Source organism: Ahaetulla prasina, chromosome 6 (assembly GCF_028640845.1).
Source record: "Ahaetulla prasina isolate Xishuangbanna chromosome 6, ASM2864084v1, whole genome shotgun sequence".
In the NCBI taxonomy this organism is placed as follows: Eukaryota; Metazoa; Chordata; class Lepidosauria; order Squamata; family Colubridae; genus Ahaetulla; species Ahaetulla prasina.
Genome location: NC_080544.1, coordinates 2,773,084 through 2,794,442, shown reverse-complemented (window position 1 = coordinate 2,794,442; position 21,359 = coordinate 2,773,084). Strand labels below are relative to the sequence as shown.

The following is a 21,359-nucleotide window of genomic DNA, read 5'->3' as shown; positions in this document are numbered from 1 at the left end:
CGGAATTGGGCCGCATGAGTGGCTGGCTGGCTGGAGCGTGCACGCACATCTCAACTTGCGCAAGCAGCGGGCTGGCGGGCATACGTGCACATGGGTGCCAGGCACCACTCACACAAGTCAAGTTGTGCACCTGTGCATTGGCCCGCCATTCACCCAAGGGCTGTACCTGCATGCTAGCCCACATCTGTGCGGCCCAGTTTTCTTCCCCTCCCCCCAGCCAGGCTGCCAAGCTTCAATGGTTGGGGACCACTGGACTAGACCAGGGGTCGCCAACCTTTTGGACCTCAGGAACCACTAAATTCATAATTTTAAATCCCGCGGACCACTAATATGATTTTTTTTTAAAAAAAAATAGTATTTAGTGCAATATTAAAAAATGCAAATAATTTTTCTGAAGACCTCTAAAATTTTCTCGTGGAGACCACTGGTTGGGGACCGTTGGACTAGAAGACTTCCAAGGTCCTTTCTATGTTCTCAAAGTGTTCTTTTAAGGAGAGAGCATGCAGAGTCATATTCTTGATTTACTTCTATTAAGGTGAAAAGAGAGCTAAAGTTGAAATGTCATGTTTACGGTTTGTACACACAATTTGGAATGCGTACGAGCATTTCTGCTGTTTTACTCTACAGCTACTTCCAATAAGCACTTAGAAATAGTATTAGCAGTAATGAGTAATCTGCCACAGTCATACAGTATGTGCTATGAATCTAATGATCTTCACCACAGCACCTTCACTACCAGTCCATAAGCATAGAAATGAGCAGATTCCTCTCATTTAGAGAAAGATGGGTTATTTAAGTGTCAATGCTATAAAAATAGGCATTGGAACCATTACATATATTTCTTGTTGTCATTCTTATTGGACTCAATTACATTATAACAATGATTGAGCAGTACTCGAAGTAAGTGGGTATTGGTATGTACATAGAAACATCAGCCATACCTGCAGTACAGCCCAGCTGAGTTCTTCCACTTCTAATGTTAAGGAGTCTTAAGCCTCTTAGTCAATGGTGGTATTCAGCCAGTTCTATCCAATGAACCGGTAGGGGGCAGCTGCGGGATGCTTCGCCCACCTACCCAGATGTAATCACATCCCATTTATCCATGTTTTTGATGCTCCACACATGCGCGGAAGGCCCTGCGCATGCACGGAGGTGGTGCGCACTCACATTTGCGAACCAGTAGCAAAAGTAAGTGAATACCACCCCTGCTCTTAAGTGAAATACTGTGGATATTTTAAAGCCTGGCTATTCCTTCAGAGACCTCTGATACAAGTCATTGGCAGATTGTGCGATTTTGTCTCCCTTTTACTTTGCAGTCTCCTAACATGATACAAGTATATGACGTATGACATGATACTTAACCTGGGGAAGGCGATTAAAGATGCTGAGCTTGTCAGCTGGAGAGTGGACAGCCCAGGTTCGAGACCTAAGTCCATGTAACAGGGTGAGCTCCTGTTTCTTGCTCCAGCTCCTGCTCACCTAGCAGTTCAAAAGCATGCAAATGTGATTAGATAAATAGGTACCACTTATAAATAGGTGGGAAGGTAACAGCATTCTGTACGCTTTTGGCAAAGAGCTACGCTGACCACGTGACTGCCGAAGTTGTCTTCAGACAATGCTGTCTCCCTTAGCCAAGAAACTGAGATGAGCAACTTGCCCTGAAGTCAGAGGTGACTGGACCAGGGAAACCTTTACCTTTTACTTAGCCTGGAGGTTGCTGTAGAATCTGGATTCCAAAGTTGCACAGTCTGTAAAGTCATTCTGATCAACCCTAGAGAGGCAGAACTGTTAATGATTTCAGGTATTAATGAATCCACCTTCTTCGGGCAGAAGTGGTCAATCTGGGGTCTGCACACAATGTCCCCTTCCCACCTTAATATCATGCTATCAAGGTTCCTCCCTCTTACTCCCTAACCTCTCAAAAAAAATCTGAACATGTTGACTCTTCTTTCTGCTCACCTTCTCTTATTACAATAATATTAAATTGGAACAAAGAAGGGCTGCTTTCTAGCATCATGTAAACAAACAAACAAAATCTTCAATAAGAGAAGATGCTGTTCTGTGTTTGTGACTTAACAGTCCCCCATCCCAAATTCCCTTTTCAACATTGAGTCTAAAACTGATTAAAAATCCATGCAAGCTACTTACGAGATCCTCGTAGATATTTCATTGCTAGACGTTTTAAGCTCAGGTACTGATCAGTTGTAGATTTCCTGTTCTGAAACTAACCCCTTCTTCTACTCTATCTTGTCCTGTTCATCTAATTCAGGAATTTCCAATAAAACATCTTGCCTAGGTCACACCAGCAACAATAATCAATATTGATAATTTGTGGGCCAGATATATTGTCTTCTTATGCAGAAGGTGCATTTAAAGACAGCCTTGTTTTTCCATCTTCTGACATGGACAGTCTCAGAAGAAAGAGATGTTAGAAAGAGTTTAATGTATACCACTTCGTTCTTACCTTGCTCTGTAAAAATGAGGGTACATTTCTAAACTTGAATATCAAGCAAGATGAAATGCGTTAAAGCCCAGTTTCTACCCCCTGGAAATTCTGGGTAATTACTTAACTGTTGGCTCTTGAAACAAGCCATAAAATGCGGTCTCATTATGTTAATTTGACTTTTTCTGTTAGTTTAATTCATCTTTAATAAATGACCGGGTGGTGTTTTTTTTCCCCCATTGTATCCTGAGAGTAAATATTAGAACTGCACAGAATGATTAAAATAATCTTACAGAACTCCTGTTGGGGGGGGGGGGAATAGTCAATAAAAATGCTGAGCAATTTGTGAGGCTCACGTGGCTGTTTCTAGTATTGATTCTGACTGCCTCTACCCATGTGTACGTGAACAGCCCTGTGCTTTGAATGACATCTGGGAGCAGCATCTGAAAGAGCCAGCGCTGGCTTTTTACAGTGCAAAAAAGACTTCTGACTCCCCCCGTGTTACGCAGCACCTCTTTGAAAGCTTGCAGCAGCCCTGCCAAGGCTCCTGAGAAAAAAAAAAAAACACGCTGGTCACCCTGGTTTCATAATTCACACGGTGCATTGGTTTTCCAAGAACCTGACCTTTGAGGAAGCTGAAAAAGGCTTTTTTGAAAATGAATTCGTATGACTCGTGCTTCCCCTTTCTGGAACACTAGAATAAGACAGGGGTCTCCAACCTTGGTCCCTTTAAGACTTGTGGACTTCAACTCCCAGAGTTCCTCAGCCAGCTTTGCTGGCTGAGGGACTCTGGGAGTTGGAGTCCACAAGTCTTAAAGGGACCAAGGTTGGAGACCCCTGGAATAAGAGCATAAAGGCTAGTTTATTTTTATTTTTTTTTAGGATCGGATGATCTCACACCTTGCATTATCTAATGTTAGCCACTCTTAAAGTTGTTTTGACATGGTGATTTCTCTGCTCTCCACCTTCCCTTCCCTTCCTCCTTCCTTTTTCCCTCTCTCTTTTCCCTTCCCTTTCTCCTTCTCCTCCCTCTCTCTCCCTTTCCCCTTCCTCTTCTCCTTCCCAGCTCAAGCTAATTGAGCTTCCGTTATCCATCCTGGATGCCTGCTTGTCTGCAGTGTCCCTGTCATATAATACAACTCCCCCTCCTCCAAAAATGCTAACGCCAGATTTCTCTGCCTGGTTCTTTTGAATTAATATTTTATGAATACTTCCAGCTTTTTCTCTGTAAAATTGTTCAAAGTTTGCCTGTGAAGGAAAGAAGCCTCAAGTAAGGCAGAGGAGCCCTCTCACTGAGAGAGAGAGAGAGAAGACGATATTCTTATGCTAATCCAGGCCCTGGATAAGCAGCAATGCAGCCATGCACACAATGGAAGTGGAGCCAGAAAGTCTGCTGTGCAGTCTAGTCCGCCTTGGAAAGCGCATAAGGCAGGGCGCCGAGGACTGCTGAAGGGGAGGGGCACAAGAATAGGGGGGAGCACTCCTCCAAGTTATTTTATGGAACTGGCAGAGAACCAGAGCCGGGTGGGGGACCAGAGAAGGGGAGCCACATTCTCCACCCCCCCCTCCTCCTCCTCCTCCTCGCAATTCCTGGCATTGCTTGTATCGACTCTTTAGCTGCAATTAAATCAGACCCAAAAACCCATCAATCCCACTGTTGAACGTCTTCCGAAATAAAGACGCCAAGGATCAGCCAGCACTTGAGTTGGGTTCAAATGGTCGCATTAACATGCAAAAAAAAAAAATTAGGCAAAATATCGATACGCACAACTAATGGACTGGCGCAGTCAGTTCAGGAATATCCTTCAGATGTGTCTGTTCAGCAGATGTGTGTGTGTGTGTGTTTTTTTAAGCGTTCCCTATCGCTGAAGCAGTGAACGTTACCTTCCACTACTTAGGCTGATCAGCTGGTGATTCATGCTTGGGAACAGCACTTCTTGCAAAGGAAATGAGGTATTTTATTAAAAGTCAGGCAATTAACGCTGCCGTGTAGCAGATTGTAAATCTTGTTTGAATGCCAAGTGGATTATTCCTCTTGATAGCCTGGACTCTGAATTACTTAGTGTTGAATATGATAGCAGGACACAAATAAGAACCAGCAGCAGATTGTTTTAAGTGATGGCTTTAGGGAGCAGTCTTAAGGGCAGGGGGGGGCACTGGATACTACAGAAGGGAGAAATCTGTGGTCCAGAAGTTGTTCCATTTCAGTGGCATAATATTTTGCTCTTTTGACAAAATTGCCAGGAAACAAGATTTCTTTTTGTGAAAAGCGGAAAAGAGAAGGTGGAAACCAAGAGATGCTTTATATGGATAACAAAATAACAGAGTTGGAAGGGACCTTGGAGGTCTTCTAGTCCAACCTCCTGCTCAAGCAGGAGACCTTATGCCATTCCAGACAAATGGCTGTCCAATCTCTTCTTTAAAACCTCCAGTGATGAAGCACCTACAACTTCCAGAAGCAAGCCATTCCACTGGTTAATTGTTCCCACTGTTAGGAAATTTCTCCTTAATTCTAGGAGTCTTAGTTCTCCTTTTGGTCCCTCCTTTGGCCAATGTTGACGTAGAACTTAAATGCAAGTGCCCACTAGATATAGTTGGTAATCCACAGATGTATTTAGAAAGGACAAATGAATGAAAGATGAAAAGAAAAATAAAATCTCAGCTGATATGGCAGTAGATTTTTATAAGAGCTAAAACCTCAATGTTCCCTTGATGGGTCATCAAATCAGTGCAGCCAACTTAGAACTGCAGCCCGCGAAAACAAACATGTTAATGTGGAGTCCTGGGTGCTTGGTTGTTTTCTTGCAGACTTTTCATGACCCAACTAGGTAACATCATCAGTGTTAGAAGGGAATAGGTTTTGCTGTCTTGTTTATATACATGCCCTGTTAGAGTTGGTGGAAGTCTTAATATTGCAAGGAAAGAAAATGGAAAGACATGATTATTTTTTTAAAAAAGGCTTCGCTCTTTTATTCTGATTGTAGTGGTGCCTGTGACAGAAAAATGGGAAGGACCCCTTGTCCTTTGTGTGTCTTATCAGTGAGTTTGAGCATTCAAATAAAACGTGGGACACGACAACAATCATTGCAGAAATTGTTTTATTTTCCAGCTACACTTTTTTCCACTGTCTGGTAACATAAAATAGTTACTGTTGCTGCTTTTATTACATTGCGTGATTTGGATCTAATTTAGACAGATTTGTTGGCAGTGGTTGGATTTTGCTTGATGTTAATTTAGAACCCATTCATTTATATCAAATAAAAACCTTGAGATGTGATGTCAGTCCTCCATAAAATAAATTGTCAGACTTTTATTAACTACAGAAGAAATTCATCTCCTTCCAATAAGTAACCGTATTTTCTAAGCCATCATTTCCATATCGGTAGAAATCTGTTGCTATTTGAGTCTCGAAATGCACAGAAAGATATTTAATTAGTGAGCTTTTTCTCTTGCTCAGTTTTTTTATGTTCCCTAAAAGTCTAACTCTCAAGATAGCTGCCTGCAAATAAAATGGTTTTTTTAATCTCCAAATGGCTGTTAGCTGGTAATGTTCAAAGTCCCCTACTTTGTAAGAAAGCAAGTGAAATGTGCATATTTCATATCTGTTCAATCATGGGTTTGGATTTGCTCATGCAAAACACACACACACACACACACACACACACACACGTGTTGAGGAGACATTTAGTTTCTCCTTATGCAAAATCTATGAAGTTCTAACATGTTTAATTAGCAAAAAGTAGCAGTAGGTTTTCTGCTAACAAGAACAAAATTTGTTTTTCTAACAGATAATTGTGGTAATTTGGGGAAATAAGTTGCAGATACAGACTTTGCACCAGCTGACAGATGGGTAGGATTTTTTTCCCTAAATATGGAAAAATCAAGGATTCGACGAGTTTCTCCTTATAGAATAGAATAGAATAGAATAGAATAGAATAGAATTTTATTGGCCAAGTGTGATTGGACACACAAGGAATTTGTCTTGGTGCATATGCTCTCAGTGTACATAAAAGAAAAGATACGTTCATCAAGGTATGAATAAGATAGTTCCACACTATAGTGGAATACAAAGTTTGACAGATTTAATAAATGCTTCAGTTTCCTACTGTAACTGAAGTTTATTTTTAATTGGTTTCGTCTTACTATAGCAGACAGATCCCCCCCGTCCCCCAAAGATCTTCTGGAATACACACATTAGAGAACAGCCACTCTGTTGGTTTGATCTTGCCATCTGTGATCCGTGTGTCACTCTAGTTATTCTGCAGCTAATGAAGAATGTCTAATGCTAATGAACACCCTAGCCATTATTTGCAAGATTTCTGCAAATCAAAAAAAAGTCCTCAGCAATTAGGGCTGCTATCCCTGGGATTTGAGCAGCTATTGAGCCAAGCTTGATAACCTTACTGCCACCACCATCCCAGGGACTTCCTTAGCTGAGGGCCTAGCTGTCTCCTATTGCTTCAGAGAGCCGGGTGTCCACATGTCAGAGGGGATGGTGAACAAATGACAACACAGAACTTCCTCCTTTCTCCAGGAATGGGTAAGTCCATCCTCCGCCCATACTTCAAAAGTTGGCCTAAAACAGTGGTCACCACCGAAGTGTCTCACTCAGATTCCAGTGCTTCTTCAAATCCCTCCCCCCCCCCCAAGCAGGGAAGCAAGGCTCCCCTACAGCAGGAGAATATATCTATATACATAGCAGCTTCCATCTTTTCCAGTCCTCTCAAGTACTTCCAGCAAAAGGAGGTGATAACAGAATAACAGAGTTTGGGAGGGACCTTCGAGATCTTCCAGTCCAGTGATGGCTAACTTTTTCCGTACCGAGTGCCCATGCATGCAAACCCCCAAAATGCAATGTGCACACGCCCCCCATGCACACGCACCTCTGTGCAGGCGTGCGTGCCCCTGCATGCACCCAGCAAATGCACACACACCCCACATGAGCGCCACCCCATGCACACACGTGTGTGTGCCCCCCCCTGCATGCTCTGCACATGCGTGGCAGAGATATGAAGACCAGCTAGCTGGTGGGAAGCACGCACACACACACACACGTGGCGGAGCTGAGGTGACGGCCCCCGTGTCCACAGAGAGGCACGCATACCATAGGTTCACCATCACGGTTCTAGTCCAACCCCTTCCTCAAGCAGGAGACTCCTATACCATTCTGGACAAATGGATGTCCAAACTCTTCTTAAAAACCTCCAATGATGGAGCAGCCACAACTTCTGGAGGGAAGCCCTTCCACTGATTAATTGTTGTCAGGAAATTTCTTCTTAGTTCTAGATTGGATCTCTCCTTGATTAGTTCCCATCCATTGCTTCTTGTTCTGCCTTTGGGTGCTTTGGAGAATAGCTTGACCCCCTCTTCTTTGAATAGAATAGAATAGAATAGAATAGAATAGAATTTTTTATTGGCCAAGTGTGATTGGACACACAAGGAATTTGTCTTGGTGCATATGCTCTCAGTGTACATAAAAGAAAAGATACGTTCATCAAGGTACAACATTTACAACACAATCGATGGTCAATATATCAATATAAATCATAAGGATTGCCAGCAACAAAGTTACAGTCATACAGTCATAAGTGGAAAGAGATTGGTGATGGGAACGATGAGAAGATTAATAGTAGTGCAGATTTAGTAAGTAGTTTGACAGTGTTGAGGGAATTAATTGTTTAGCAGAGTGATGGCCTTCGGGGAAAAACTGTTCTTGTGTCTAGTTGTTCTGGTGTGCAGTGCTCTATAGTGTCGTTTTGAGGGTAGTTTATGTCCTGGATGTGAGGAATCTGTAAATATTTTCACGGCCCTCTTCTTGATTCGTGCAGTATACTGTTTATTGTTACAGTAAATTGTTGGCAACAGTTACAGTATATTGTTGGCAACCCCTTAGATATTGGAAGACTGCTATCATGGCACCCCAAGTCCTTCTTTTCACCAGACTAGACATACCCAGTGTGCTATTGGTCTGGATCTCTATTGGATCCCAGGGGGCTTAAAAAAAATAATTGGAGAATTTTTGATACACTTGGCTAAATGCATGCCAGAGAAGAAAGCTCAAACTATATTTGTGGGTTCTTGGGTGCTAACACTTCACCATCCACTGGTGCTTCAGTGGTTTTACATTGAAAATCACAGATGGTATTGGTGTGGCGTTCTGTTTTATACAGGTTAAACACATCCTTTTAATGAAACCGTGAGCTCAACATAGAATATGTTGACAGTAGAATATTTTTAAACTGCAGAATTTAGAAGATGGAAAGGCACAAAAAACAAAAATACCCAAATGTACCTCCTTGCTGAAGTTCTGGATAACCGTTTCGTTGTCCGCTGGGATCTCAAAACACAAAACCATCTCCTGAAGCAAGGCAGTGCTTAACAGCATACAGAGAAATTTTCTTGTGGGTTTTGCAAACATTTGTTTTTTTCTTTTTGTCCTGAGTTGTATAATAGCCGTTTTCACCATCTTTCAAAGGTGAGATAAGAGTTTTGTATTAGGCGAATACGTTTCAAGCAGAGGTCATCAAACTTGGCAGCTTTAAGACTTGTGGACTTCAACTCCCAGAATTCTTGAAGTCCACCAGTCTTAAAGCTGCCAAGTTTGAAGACCTCTGCTTTAATGGCCAGGAGATAAGCAAGAGTTTATTTCAGTCTGTGTGTTTTGTCCTGGTTGATAGGATAGGTTATAAATCAAGTATGTTAGCACTCAATATACAAAGGATATAAGTGAGCACAGCCCACCAATTTGGACAGATAAGGCCAGTTAGCTAAATCCCAGGTGCTTATAGAAATGAGCAGGGTACAGATTTTGTATAAGTGACAAATGCTAGTTATCATCCACAAGCATCCGTCATGCCTAGGCTGTGAAAGCATGAATTGAAGCTGAAGATTGGCGGTTGGCTGTTCAAAAGAAGAAGCAAAAAGTCAAAATATTGAAAGCATGCTTGTTTAAGCGCTGTTTCTAAAATGAATAAAAATCAACACTTAGGAAACTATTTGCATCTAGTCAGCTTGGTTTTTCATTTGGGGGGCTTGTTAGGGTGAATTTGATATAAATCAAGTCGATTTAAATCACGATTTAAATCACTAGTAAAAAGGCTTGATTTAAATCAATTCGATATAAAGCATAATTTTTAAAGAGCAATTGTCATCTCTGTCCCACAGCGGCTTCTCCTCTGACCCTCTGTTGACTCACTGACCATCCCAATATTGCAGAATATACTGCCTCATGCTACATAACGAAGCTCCATTTCATGCTGAATAAACTAAACTATTAATGTATTTTAAACAGAAAATATCTTTAGATAGATTTGTACTCCGAAAACATTTTATTAAAATAAATTCGATAAAAATAAAAAAAAATCGATTTAAATTAAAAAATCCAATTTAAATTAAAAAAACCAGATTTTTTTTAAAAAAATTTAAAATTGATTTTTATCTACCTGGCTTGTTAGGCTTCCAATCACCTGCTTATTTTTATTCCTAATTTTTAACATTTTTTTTCACTTTCCCATAAGGTTTGGTATGTTTCAATATATTTTTTATATATGCTAAACCTTGGCTGCTTATAAATTGGAATATATACAAACACCCATATGCATGTTTTTCAAATATAACTGTTTTTATTTTTTTTAAAAAAGGCTAATATCTCTCAGTGTTGAAGTGAAAATACAATAGTTTGCTACTGAATATTTTTCCAGTTGTTTTCCAAATAGTGGGTGAGGCTTAAAGGTTTTGCTTTTTTAAATTTGTGTTTTGCTTTTTATTGAACAAACAAAACTTCAAAGCAAAACAGGAAAATAAGTGCCCAGACAGACAGAAACACTTACAGACAGTTACATACAAATATGATTATGAATCTAAATATAATAAACATTGGCGTTTATGTGTCTACCTGAACACCCTTGAAAAAGCATTGTTAGAATGGCAATCGAACCACAGTTCATATATGAACAAATGTTGAGACTCTAGAAAGAGTGCAGAGAAGAGCAACAAAAATGATTAGGAGGTTGGAGGCTATAACATACAAAGAGCAGTTGCAGGAAGTAGATATGTCTAGTTTAATAAAAAGAAGGACTAGGGGAGACAAAATAGCAGTGTTCCAATATCTCAGGGGCTGCCACAAAGAAGAGGGAGTCAAGCTATTCTCCAAAGCACCTGAGGGTAGAACAAGAAGCAGTGGGTGGAAACTAATCAAGGAGAGAAGCAACTTAGAACTAAAGAGAAATTTTCTAACAGTTAGATCAATAAACCAGTGGGACAACTTGCCTTCAGAAGATGTAGGGGCTCCATCACTGGATGCTTTCAAAAAGAGATTAGGCAACCATTTATGTGAAATGGTTCCCCACCATCCAGTCAGAGCTGAAGAAGCTTCTTAGGTGGGAAGCGAAATGTCTTCAAAGAAGAACAAGAAAGTCCAGTTGCCTCTTGAAAAATGCACCTTTGGGACATTAATGTGAAATTTTAACAGATTAACAGAGTTGGAAGGGACCTTATAGGCCATTAATCCAACCCCTCCGCTCAAGTAGGAGACCCTACACCATTTCTGACAAATGGCAGTCCAAACTCTTCTTGAAAGTATAATGCTATAGGCCAGGGTCTCCTGCTCAAGCAAAGGGGGTTGGTATAGAAGACCTCCAAGATCCTTCCCAACTCTGTGTTCTAAATGTGATCTTACTTGTAAAGTTATTCAAGCTTTTTTGCTTTAAGTTTTGACACTGAGTTTTTGTGCATTACCTAGCACTGTGAATAGGCCTAGGTTTGGGCATTCTTAGCTAAGTTGGTCCAAGCAATCATCAGATAAATTGGCTTATTCCTTGTGTCAGGAAGGTATTTTGTTTCTTGATTAGTAAAGTCACGGATGTGTGAAAAGTAGGCCATAGGTTGAAGGCCATGTGCCCCTTCCATGTGCAAATTAGGCGTGCAGACGCCGCTGAGCATTCCCCAGTAATTTGCTGCCCTGTTAATTGGCTACGAAGCAGTCATTAAACTCCAAAGTCCTTGGATCCTGCCAAAAGAGAGATTGAATTATTTATGGCAGAAGCAGCTATCAATAGTAATTTACAGCACGTCCTTGCACAAATCCAGATTTTTTTTTCAAGAATAAGGCCAGGCTGACAGGGGTCAGCGGTCAGACTCACTCAGACAAGAGGCCAAAAAAAAAAGGGGGGGGGGGCAAAATCCATATCTGAACACAGAATCTGTATTGTCCGTGTTAATTCTGTAGGTATTCAAATGGCTGTTTATATCCTTGTAGAACATGCTTGCCTCTGTTAAAATCATCGAAGGAACTGGATCATCTACAGCTTTTTAATATGATCATTTTTGCCTTCTTTCATCCAATAGGATTTGAAGCAGAAGAGCAACTTAATTTCCACACACACACACATATACACACCCTTTTTTTTTTGGTGGGCCTAAAAATTGAATTTTTTAAATGTCATTTAATACATGTTTGTATTTTGAACATGGATTAGCATGAGAAAACATAAAACTGCTTATTTTCAAAGGCTCTTGCAAAAGATGTGTTCTCTTTAATGAAATATTCTTCATTCAGTTTTGAGTCATACAGTTTGTTAGGGTCTTAGAATAAGATGGTTATGAAAATCCTTCGTTTTCCTTATGTAGAGAAAGACTTACCCATTTGAGGTGCCTTGATTGTGTACATAGAAGCACGTCAATTCATTTCTAGCGATTGCAGGTGGTATAAATTCAATCAGTCAATATGTATAAAATATAAGGGCTATTTTAGTTTGTCTATATATAGACAATATATATTATCTATATATACTTATTTTAAGACCTTGTTATGCATTAGCCATGTGAAACTTTTTTATTCCTTTCAGATTTGTTTTAGCTGATGGAGTTTATTATCTATTCAGAATTTTCGTTTCATTTCTTTTTCAGAAGAAAAACTGGAAGAATTAAATTTTTGACTCAGCTGACTGCCAAACTGCTCAGATTTCTCTGAAGAGTCCGCTTGAAAGCTTGTCAAGAGCTGAACAATTTGCCAAACCTGACAGTGCAGAAAGCCTTTAATTACAAGCCATGATCAATTCAAAAGTTTCCATCAGATTGCTGGGGTTTTTCGCATTCCTCGTTTTTCAAGGTAAAGTTTTAAAACTCCAGGTTTTATGAAATGATCTTAATGCCCAAAATGTTTATGCACAATAGAGACACTATTATGTTTGGTTTGCAGTTTGAAATACAGTGATAAGTTCCTGCAAGCTTCCAAACTTTTAATATTTTTTCTGAAAACTAAAATCTACAAAATAATACAGGAATCTGACGTGACAGCTAACATCTGCTGGCCCGTGGTTAAAAAAATACTTTTACTTATGTGTTTAATATTGTTTATGGAACTTTGAGATAAAATTAGTTTAATTGGCATGCACTTCTTAATTAGATATAAGATTAGGAATTTTGGTTGCCATAAATACAAGAGAAGTGAAGTAGAATTTGTGAAAATAGATGATAAACTGAATAAGAAAATAGCAATAAGGATTTTTATTATTTAAAACACAATTACTGCTAGACTTTCATTTCTTAACATTTATGGAGAATTTTTAAAAAATAATACTTTGGTTGTCTTTAAAAAAAAATGCAAATAAAAAGTTACAGCCACGGTCGCAATGAACTTCTGGAAATGTATCATATGAAATTTAGAATAAAGCACAGAATACTTACATCATCCTGTCTTAAATTACCAGGATTACATTAGCATAAGTGTCTCCCCCTCCCTCCCCCAAAAGCTGTGAAGAGTGAAGGAAGGAATAGAACAGAGGCCTAGACCTAAGCATTCGAGAGCTGGCAAGGAAGGCAAATCCATTTTATAAATAGCAGTTCAGTCCAGGTGCCCAGAAATCGGGGGGGGGGACCCTTTATATCATGTCAAAAGAGACTCCGTCTTAATGAAGTCCCTATCAATGAGGCTTGAAACTTCTCTCTGCAGTTTCCAAGATTCTGTACAGGTAGTTCTCTGTCGTGTCTCACTCCTCCGCTGACGGCCGGGTCAGGGAAATCCGAATCAGGTGTGCCTCTGCAGCTCTGCCAAAGTCCTAGCAAAGTCCTCAGGGCAGGCAGGAGACCAGAAAGTGACTTCAGCGAGATATGTTTAGACTTTGCCTGACTCAGAGAATGCCAGAAAGCAGATCCTTTATATAGGCCATGGGGTGTGGCTCCATGACTCAGCACTTATCCAGGCCTGCCCCTCCCTTCCTTCTGTTGCCTCCGCCTATCAAGTCTTCTGACGCGAGGGTCACTCCAGTCAGCAGCTGTTGGTAATTGATCTCCCTCAGGCTCACATGCTGTGGAGGAGGGGGAGGGGTCTAGTTGCTCCGTTTGCCTGGGCATGGAGCCAGAGCTGGGGGCTGGAGGTATTTCTTCTTCTTCAGCCTGTCTGGGCATGGAGCCAGGGCTGGGGCCAGGAGGCATACTAGAACATTCCTCCGTGTTCAGAAGCAGATAAGAAGGCCCCGGCTGAGGTGAGATTGAGAACAACAGTTCTCAATTTACAACAGTTCGTTTAGCAACCATTCATAGTTATAACGGCACTGAAAAAAAGTGAGTTCTGACCATTTTTCACACTCACAACCATTGCAGCATTCCCATGGTCACATGATCAAAACTCAGATGCTTGGCAACTATTCATATTTATGACCTTTGCGGTGTCCCAGGATCATGTGATCATCTTTTGCGACCTTCACATTCACATAGCAACAGTGTCACTAACTGATGGGGCAAAATTCACTTAACATGTCTTGCTTAACGACATAAAGTTTGGGCTCAATTGTGGTCGTAAGTTGATTTATTTCAAGAGTGGTATTAAAGATCCTTTATGGAGGTCCATGTGGTTCGTGCCATTCTGATCCTGCCCAGCTGTGTGAGCTTGTCACAAGCTCTCCTGGTCAGTTAAACTTTCACTGCCATCCCTAACACTAGGCAGGTCCCTTCCCTATGAATCTTGGTATGCAACGGCAAAAAAGGTTACTAGTGGGCCTAGTAGGCCCATTTTTCGCCCTCTCCAGGCTCCAGAGGCTTTCTTGGAGCCTGGGGAGGGCAAAAACGGCCTTCCACATCCCACCCCCAGGAGGTCCTCCAGAGGCCAGAAATGGCCCATTTCCCGACTTCTGATGGGCCCGGAAGGCCCGAAAATCAGCTGGCCAGTGCGCACATGCATGCTGGAGCTCATCTAGGGCAACGCTCGTGTGCGCACAGATATGGCTACGCATGCCACAGGTTCGCCATCACGGCCCTATACTATTTTGGCTGTGTCCACTTTCTTCTTAGAAGCCTCCATTGATGGAGCACCCACAACTTCTGGAGGCAAGCTGTTCTACTGGTTCATTGTCCTCACTGTTAGGAAGTTTCTCCTTAATTCCAGCTTGCTTCTCTCCTTAATTAGTTTCCACCCATTGCTGCTTGTCCTGCCTTCAGGTGCTTTGGAGAATAGGTTGATCTCATCTTCTTTGTGGCAGCCCCTTAGATATTGGAACCAATATAGATATTGTGACTGCTATCATATCTCCCCTAGTTCTTTTTTTCATTAAATTAGACATGCCCGGATCCTGATATGCGTTATTCAGACATTTTATGCAAAATGAGTCAGGTTAGATTAGTTAGAATTGTTAAGAAATGAATTCTGACGTAGCTGAAGCTTCTGAACATTCTTTATTGATTGAGTTTTTTATCTGGAGATAGCAAAACTATAGATCCCACTAGATGAATTCTAAGGAGCACTTCCAAAATCCATGTCACTTCTTTAGAAGTTCACTCCATCCCAGAATGTGTTGTGCTGTGTTTCTCAAAGCTGCAGCCTGGGATGCTGCTCAATATTTAGGTACCTTTAAGTCTCACACAGATGCCTGGTTAGTGGATTCATTGGAGCTGTGTGCTACTTAAACAAGCACCAATTTCAGTTGTGCATCGTTTTAACAGGCGTGCCAAATTTATTTGTAAAATATTAATTCTGATTTCATTCCTGGCCATTTCCATGCGTGTATGCAACTGTGATGTTTATGGTTTGTGTCAGCCCATTTAAGTGGTTCTTTTGCCTTTCTTGTTATTCGCTTTCAGTCAGTGCGATTTAATGATTTCCCTGGTTTTCAGTCACTGCAGTTATTGAGAAATCAAGAGCAGTGTTTAGAAACTATCAGCACTATTGATCTCAAATCCATTTGAAGCACTAAATTACTGCAGCTGATTTTTTTAGCAGCAAACACAGGAAGATGAAAATGCAAATAGAATAGAGTAGAGTAGAACAGAATAAAATAGAATAACGCTGGAAAAGACCTTGGAGGTCTTCTAGTCCAACCCCCTGCTCAAGCAGGAAACCCTATACCATTTCAGACAAGTGACTGTCCAGTCTCTTCTTAAAAACCTCCAGTGAAGAAGCACCCACAACTTCTGAAGGCAAGCTGTTCCACTGGCTAATTATTGCCATCCTAAAACTAAAGTGGAAAATGTCTTTTTTCTTCTTCTTTTTAATCCTTTTAAGAGTAGACTTCTAGGCAAATTTTGAGTAGGTATTTCTTGGAATCTTACACAAGCAGTCCTCGACTTGCAACCCCAATTGAGGCCAACATTTTTGTGGTTATGAATGACAAGAGCATTTTGCCCCCATTTTACGAACCTTCCTTGCCACAGTTGTTTAACTGAATCACCACCGTTAAGTTAGTAACACGGTTGGTAAGTGAATGCGACTTCCCCATTGACGTTGCTTGTCAGAAATTCACAAAAAGTGATCACATGACCCCAGGACTCTGCAACCGTCATAAATGTGAGTCAGTTGGCAAGTGTCTGAATTTTGACCACGTGGCAAATAGGGATGCTGGAGCGGTCAGAAGCGTGAAAAACAAATCGCAAGTTGCTATTTTCAGTGCAGTCGTAACTATGAACAGTCACTAAATGAACGGTTGTAAGTCAAGGACTAGCTATAGTTCCTTCTAGAGTGACAAGTCGTTGAATCAATGCTTTGACTCCAAAGGAAAACCGTTACAGTAATATAAAGGAGAGGAGAATATATTTTATATTATAGGTTTGTCAGTTTGTAGAAATAGTGGTTGTACTTCCAAAAATTTAGAGCTAAAAATTCCAGTTTCTTTCAAATATGCTTTATTCCAGTGTTTCTCAATCAAGATGGGTGGACTTCAGCTCCCAGAATTCCCCAGCCAGCTTTGCTGACACGGTTGAGAACTGCTGCTTTATTCCATGCACTGAAAACTTTTATCTTTACTTTGTTTTAAACTGGAAAGTCAACATGTGCTTGTTTGTTGGACATATGGAGAAAACGTCCTTAGATTGAACTTTGCTGTAAAACTAGACTTTGCCTATTTAATATTTGTACAGCCACTGAGATTTATTTTTGTGTTCTGGCTTCTGGCAGCTGAGGTGTTTGTAGGCCAGAGAGATGAAATTACTGGTCAAGAGAGGCCTTTGCCTTTGCCGTAAACTTTTCAAAATTGTCTTGTCCCGTTACAGTATAAAATTACCTGCAGAACGAAATGCAGGTGCTTCTCATTCTGCATTGTGCCCGTGGTTACTAGATTGTCTCAAGGAATATCAAGGGCTGTAATAGCTCAGGCTGTTAGAAGCCTGTTATTAGAACACAGCAGCCTGCAATTACTGCAGGTTCAAGCCCAGCCCGAGGTTGACTCAGCCTTCCATCCTTTATAAGGTAGGTAAAATGAGGACCCAGATTGTTGGGGGGGCAATAAGTTGACTTTGTAAATATACAAATAGAATGAGACTATTGCCTTATACACTGTAAGCCGCCCTGAGTCTTCGGAGAAGGGCAGGATATAAATGTAAATAAAAAAAATAAAAAAAATAAATAAATAAAGCCACATGTATATCACTTAATCATCCCTGATCATAATCTGTCGTTAGCACTGAGTACTGTGGTATGTAAAGCCCATCTGTGACACAGATGATCAGGGTGGATAAAAATTGATTATTTTTTTAAAAAAATAAAAAAGTTGGATTTTTTTAAAATTTAAATTGGATTTTTTTTTAATTTAAATCAGTTTTTTTTATTTTTATCAAATTTATTTTAATAAAATGCTTTTGGAGTAAAAATCTATCTAAAGATAGTTTTCTGTTTAAGATACATTAATAATTTAGTTTATTCACCATGAAATGGAGCTTAGCTATGTAGCATGTATGTGCTGCAATATTGGGACTGTCGGTGAGTCAACAGTAGGTCAGAGGAGGAGCCGCTGTGGGACAGAGATGACAGTTGCTCTTTAAAAAATACGATTTAAATTGAATTGATTTAAATCAAGCCTTTTTACTGGTGATTTAAAGCATGATTTAAATCATGATTTAAATCAACTTCATATCCACCCTGCAGCTGATAAAATGAAAATGTTCAACATCCCCCCCCCTTTCTTTCTTTCTTTTTTTTTTTTGGCTTGAGATAATTTCCATAGATTCGTCAGAGATTGTGGACTGATATTGAAATTCTAGGTTGCATTATCAGAGGGATAGAATCAGGATCACGCGAAATATTAGTACCGCTTCTGTAAAGCCTTAATAAGACCCCACTTGGAAAAGTGCATCCAGTTTTGGCCACCACAATATAAAAAAGATGTTGAGACTCTGGAAAGAGCACAGAGAAGAGTAACAAAGCTGATTATAGAGGACCGGAGGCTAAAACGTAGGAAGAACAGTTGTAGGAATTGGGAATGTCTAATCTAATAAGAAGGAGCAGGAGTGACATGATAGCAGTCTTTTCATATTTGAGGGACTGCCGCAAAGAAGAAGAGGGGGTCAATCTATTTTCCAAAGCACCAGAAAGCAAGACAAGTGGTGGTTGGAAAGTAATCAAGGAGAGAACTAACCCTAATAAGGAGAAATTTCCTGACAGTGAGAACAATTAACCAGTAGGACAGTTGTGGGTCACTGGAGGTTTTTAAGAAGAAACTGAACAACCACCTATTGGAATGGTGTAGGGTCTCCTGTTTGAGCAAGGGATTGGACCAGACCTCCAAGGTCCCTTCCATTTTTCTGTTATATTTATGTTCAATCTCTTGTTCTGACTGTCCTCAAATTATGCTTGGAATTCAGTTCCACTGTGATTCAGTGTTGCTTTTGTACAGGAAAACCTGCTTGAGGTTAGAGCGTGTGTTTCTTAGGATTTTCAAAAGGAAAAGCCAAAAAGATTCAGTGGCCCTAATGCCATCCTGAGTGTTTAAACCCTCGCTGCACATGGATCTGCAGCGGAATAGACTAACTTCCTTTTGGGAATATCCCACAGGCTGGAACCGAGACGGCATGATCCATGCAGCAGGAATAAAGACCGATCCTGGCCAGCAGAAACAGGAAGATGGGGTGACTGTAGCCCCAGAGGACATAATGCCCTTTTTACAGTGCTACTGTTCCGGTCACTGTCCAGAAAATGCCATTAATAACACATGCAAGTAAGTATTGCAGATATAACCAAGACCTTGTGGAGATGAGAGGCTTCAAAATCATTTGCCCTCCCTAGTTCTTAATTCCTTTATACGTTGGTGATTAAATAATTGCTTTCTCATTTTGAAATATTTCAGAAATTTCAAGATGCAACATTTTAATGCATTAGAAGCTTTTGAACAGTGCCTTTCATAAAAAGTAAAAAGATGTGATTTGGCTATTTTAGACTTGCAGTTTTTTATTGCCCTCTAGTGGTCACATTTATATTAACTCTGGTATTCAACGTGTAAATGCAGAAACCATTTGGTGAACATACATTTCAAATGCATCATAATTCTGGAGGAACACAAAGTGGTTGTTCCTATATAGGATTGAAATCCAAATTTCAGATTAGAAAAATGCCTTTTGTTAGGCCAAACCAGTAGTAGGAAAACAGCTTGTATGTTTTGTGTTCTGTAACTATGGACTGTTCTTTAAAAAGGAAAGAAAGAAAAATCTGCTGGGCCCACTTCATGCCATATAGTGGACTCCCAGTCCAGTTATTTTTGCGGCCATAGGACTGGTGTGTGTGTAAATGGAGCAGTAAATTTATTTCTAGTTGCCACCCCGTTCAGCGTCTTCTATTTGCAGCTAGTTTCATTTCCCACCAGAGTAGCATCCACTCAATACTGATAGAAGGGGAAAAAAAGTAATATTGTTTACTGAACAGTCTGTCTGAACGCAGCTTTTGGAGAACTAAAGCTAGTTCATCTATTTTTCCAGAACTAACGGACATTGTTTTGCCATCATTGAGGAAGATGACAATGGAGAAAAAACCCTTTCCTCCGGCTGCATGAAATACGAAGGTTCGGACTTCCAGTGCAAGGTACCTCACGGCTGATTCTCTAAGCGGTTTTCAGGAATAAGGAAGGAGAAGCCGTAGCTATTAGCGCTACCTAAATCTGCTTATCAGTTTTTGTTAAAACCTAAGCTGTTTGCTGCAGGCCAAGGGCAGCCTATTGATTTTTTCCAAAAAGCTTTAAAAGGTTGTCACTTTTATCAAGAACAGTCTGAAAGTTGAGTCATGATAACTAGATTTATTTCCTTGTTGTTTGAGACGTTTCTCTGGCCATCGAAGCAGCTTCTTCAGTCTGAACCAGTTGGTTAGGGCCGGGGTCTGCAAACTTGGCTCTTTTAAGACTTGTGGACTTCAGCTCCCAAAGCTGGCTGAGGAACTCTGGGAGTTGTAGTCCACAAGTCTTAAAAGAGCCAAGTTTGCAGACCCCTAGGTTAGGGGAATCTGGGTAGGCAAACGGTCATGGGAAGGTGCCAGCTCCTACAATTCTTATTAATAAATTAATATTAATATCAGTAAAAATGTCTTCCTGCACCAATCTTTGAGTTTCTTCCCCAAAGTGAGTGGCAATATGTTGATGAAGAATCTCAGTCATCCAGGTAGAATTCTCTGGAAGTTGAGTCATTGTTTGCTGCAAGTCATACTCACATGATGTCACACTTACCCCTCAGTGATTTACTTAATGACCACAGCAGAACTGGTGTTGTGAGTCCTGCATGATCACGTGATGTTTCATTTATGGATCGCATCACTTAGCAGTTGCTGGTCCCAATTGCAGTCAGTAAGTGAGGACTATCTATATGAGAGAGACCACCAAGCCAATACCAGATCTACAAACTAGTGTCTGAGAAGTTGAAAAAAGTTCCAGAACAGATTGCAAACCACATCCATGTTGTGGTTCAGAAGACTATTGTGATAGTTGCATAAGGTCTTCAGAGCTTCAGCTTAACTCCAAAGAAACAATTTTATTGTGTATGTGGAAAGCCAGGAAGGATGAAATGGGTAGCTCTCAAAATGCCCCAGAGAAAATTGTGTATCTTCATTAAACCCAAAATGGTAAATACTAGAGGAATAAATAGGAAATAAAAATTAAATTAAATTTAAAAATGGAAAATAGAATGGGTCATGCTAGGTGAGAGCCATGGTGGTGCAGTGGTTAGAATGCAGAATTGCAGGATGACTCTACCCACAGCTGGGAGTTCGATCCTGACCGGCTCAAGGTTGACTCAGCCTTCCATCCTTCTGAGGTGGGTAAAATGAGGACCCAGATGGTTGGGGACAATGTGCTGACGCTGTATAAACCACTCAGAAAGTTTTGTAGAGCACTATGAAACTGTACAAGTGCTTTTGCTATTGCAAAATAGTAAAAAGGTCAGATAGCTATGGCTACCTGACCTTCACATCACAACCCTTTGTGGCAGATCTCATTTCTCTATTTTAAATACTGTTTGGAAAGCAACAATATACACAAATGCCTGCTTTCCAGTGCTTTGTTGTAGATTCTGGAATAGCTGTACATGGTTGTGAAAATATGTATGACTAGGTGATGGTCCAATGTACTTACTTACTTGTGGCCTGACCATTAGTCATCCCTCTACAAAGTCTTGTAGTCTGGTTTTGACCTGTCCCAGAATTATATGTGATACTGAAAGAATTGTCTCTGCCCTGTAT

General features: G+C 40.5%; 1 protein-coding gene across 1 annotated transcript in view; it reads left to right on the top strand.

Moving 5' to 3' along the window:
• BMPR1A (bone morphogenetic protein receptor type 1A) overlaps positions 1 to 21,359 on the top strand; it is a 68,055-nt gene that overhangs the window by 32,695 nt on the left and 14,001 nt on the right. Inside the window, exons 2-4 of the mRNA XM_058187562.1 lie at positions 12,350 to 12,551; positions 18,699 to 18,861; positions 19,616 to 19,718. Coding sequence (XP_058043545.1) covers positions 12,491 to 12,551; positions 18,699 to 18,861; positions 19,616 to 19,718 — 327 coding nt within the window. The 5' untranslated portion in view covers positions 12,350 to 12,490. The remainder of the gene's footprint in view (positions 1 to 12,349; positions 12,552 to 18,698; positions 18,862 to 19,615; positions 19,719 to 21,359) is intronic.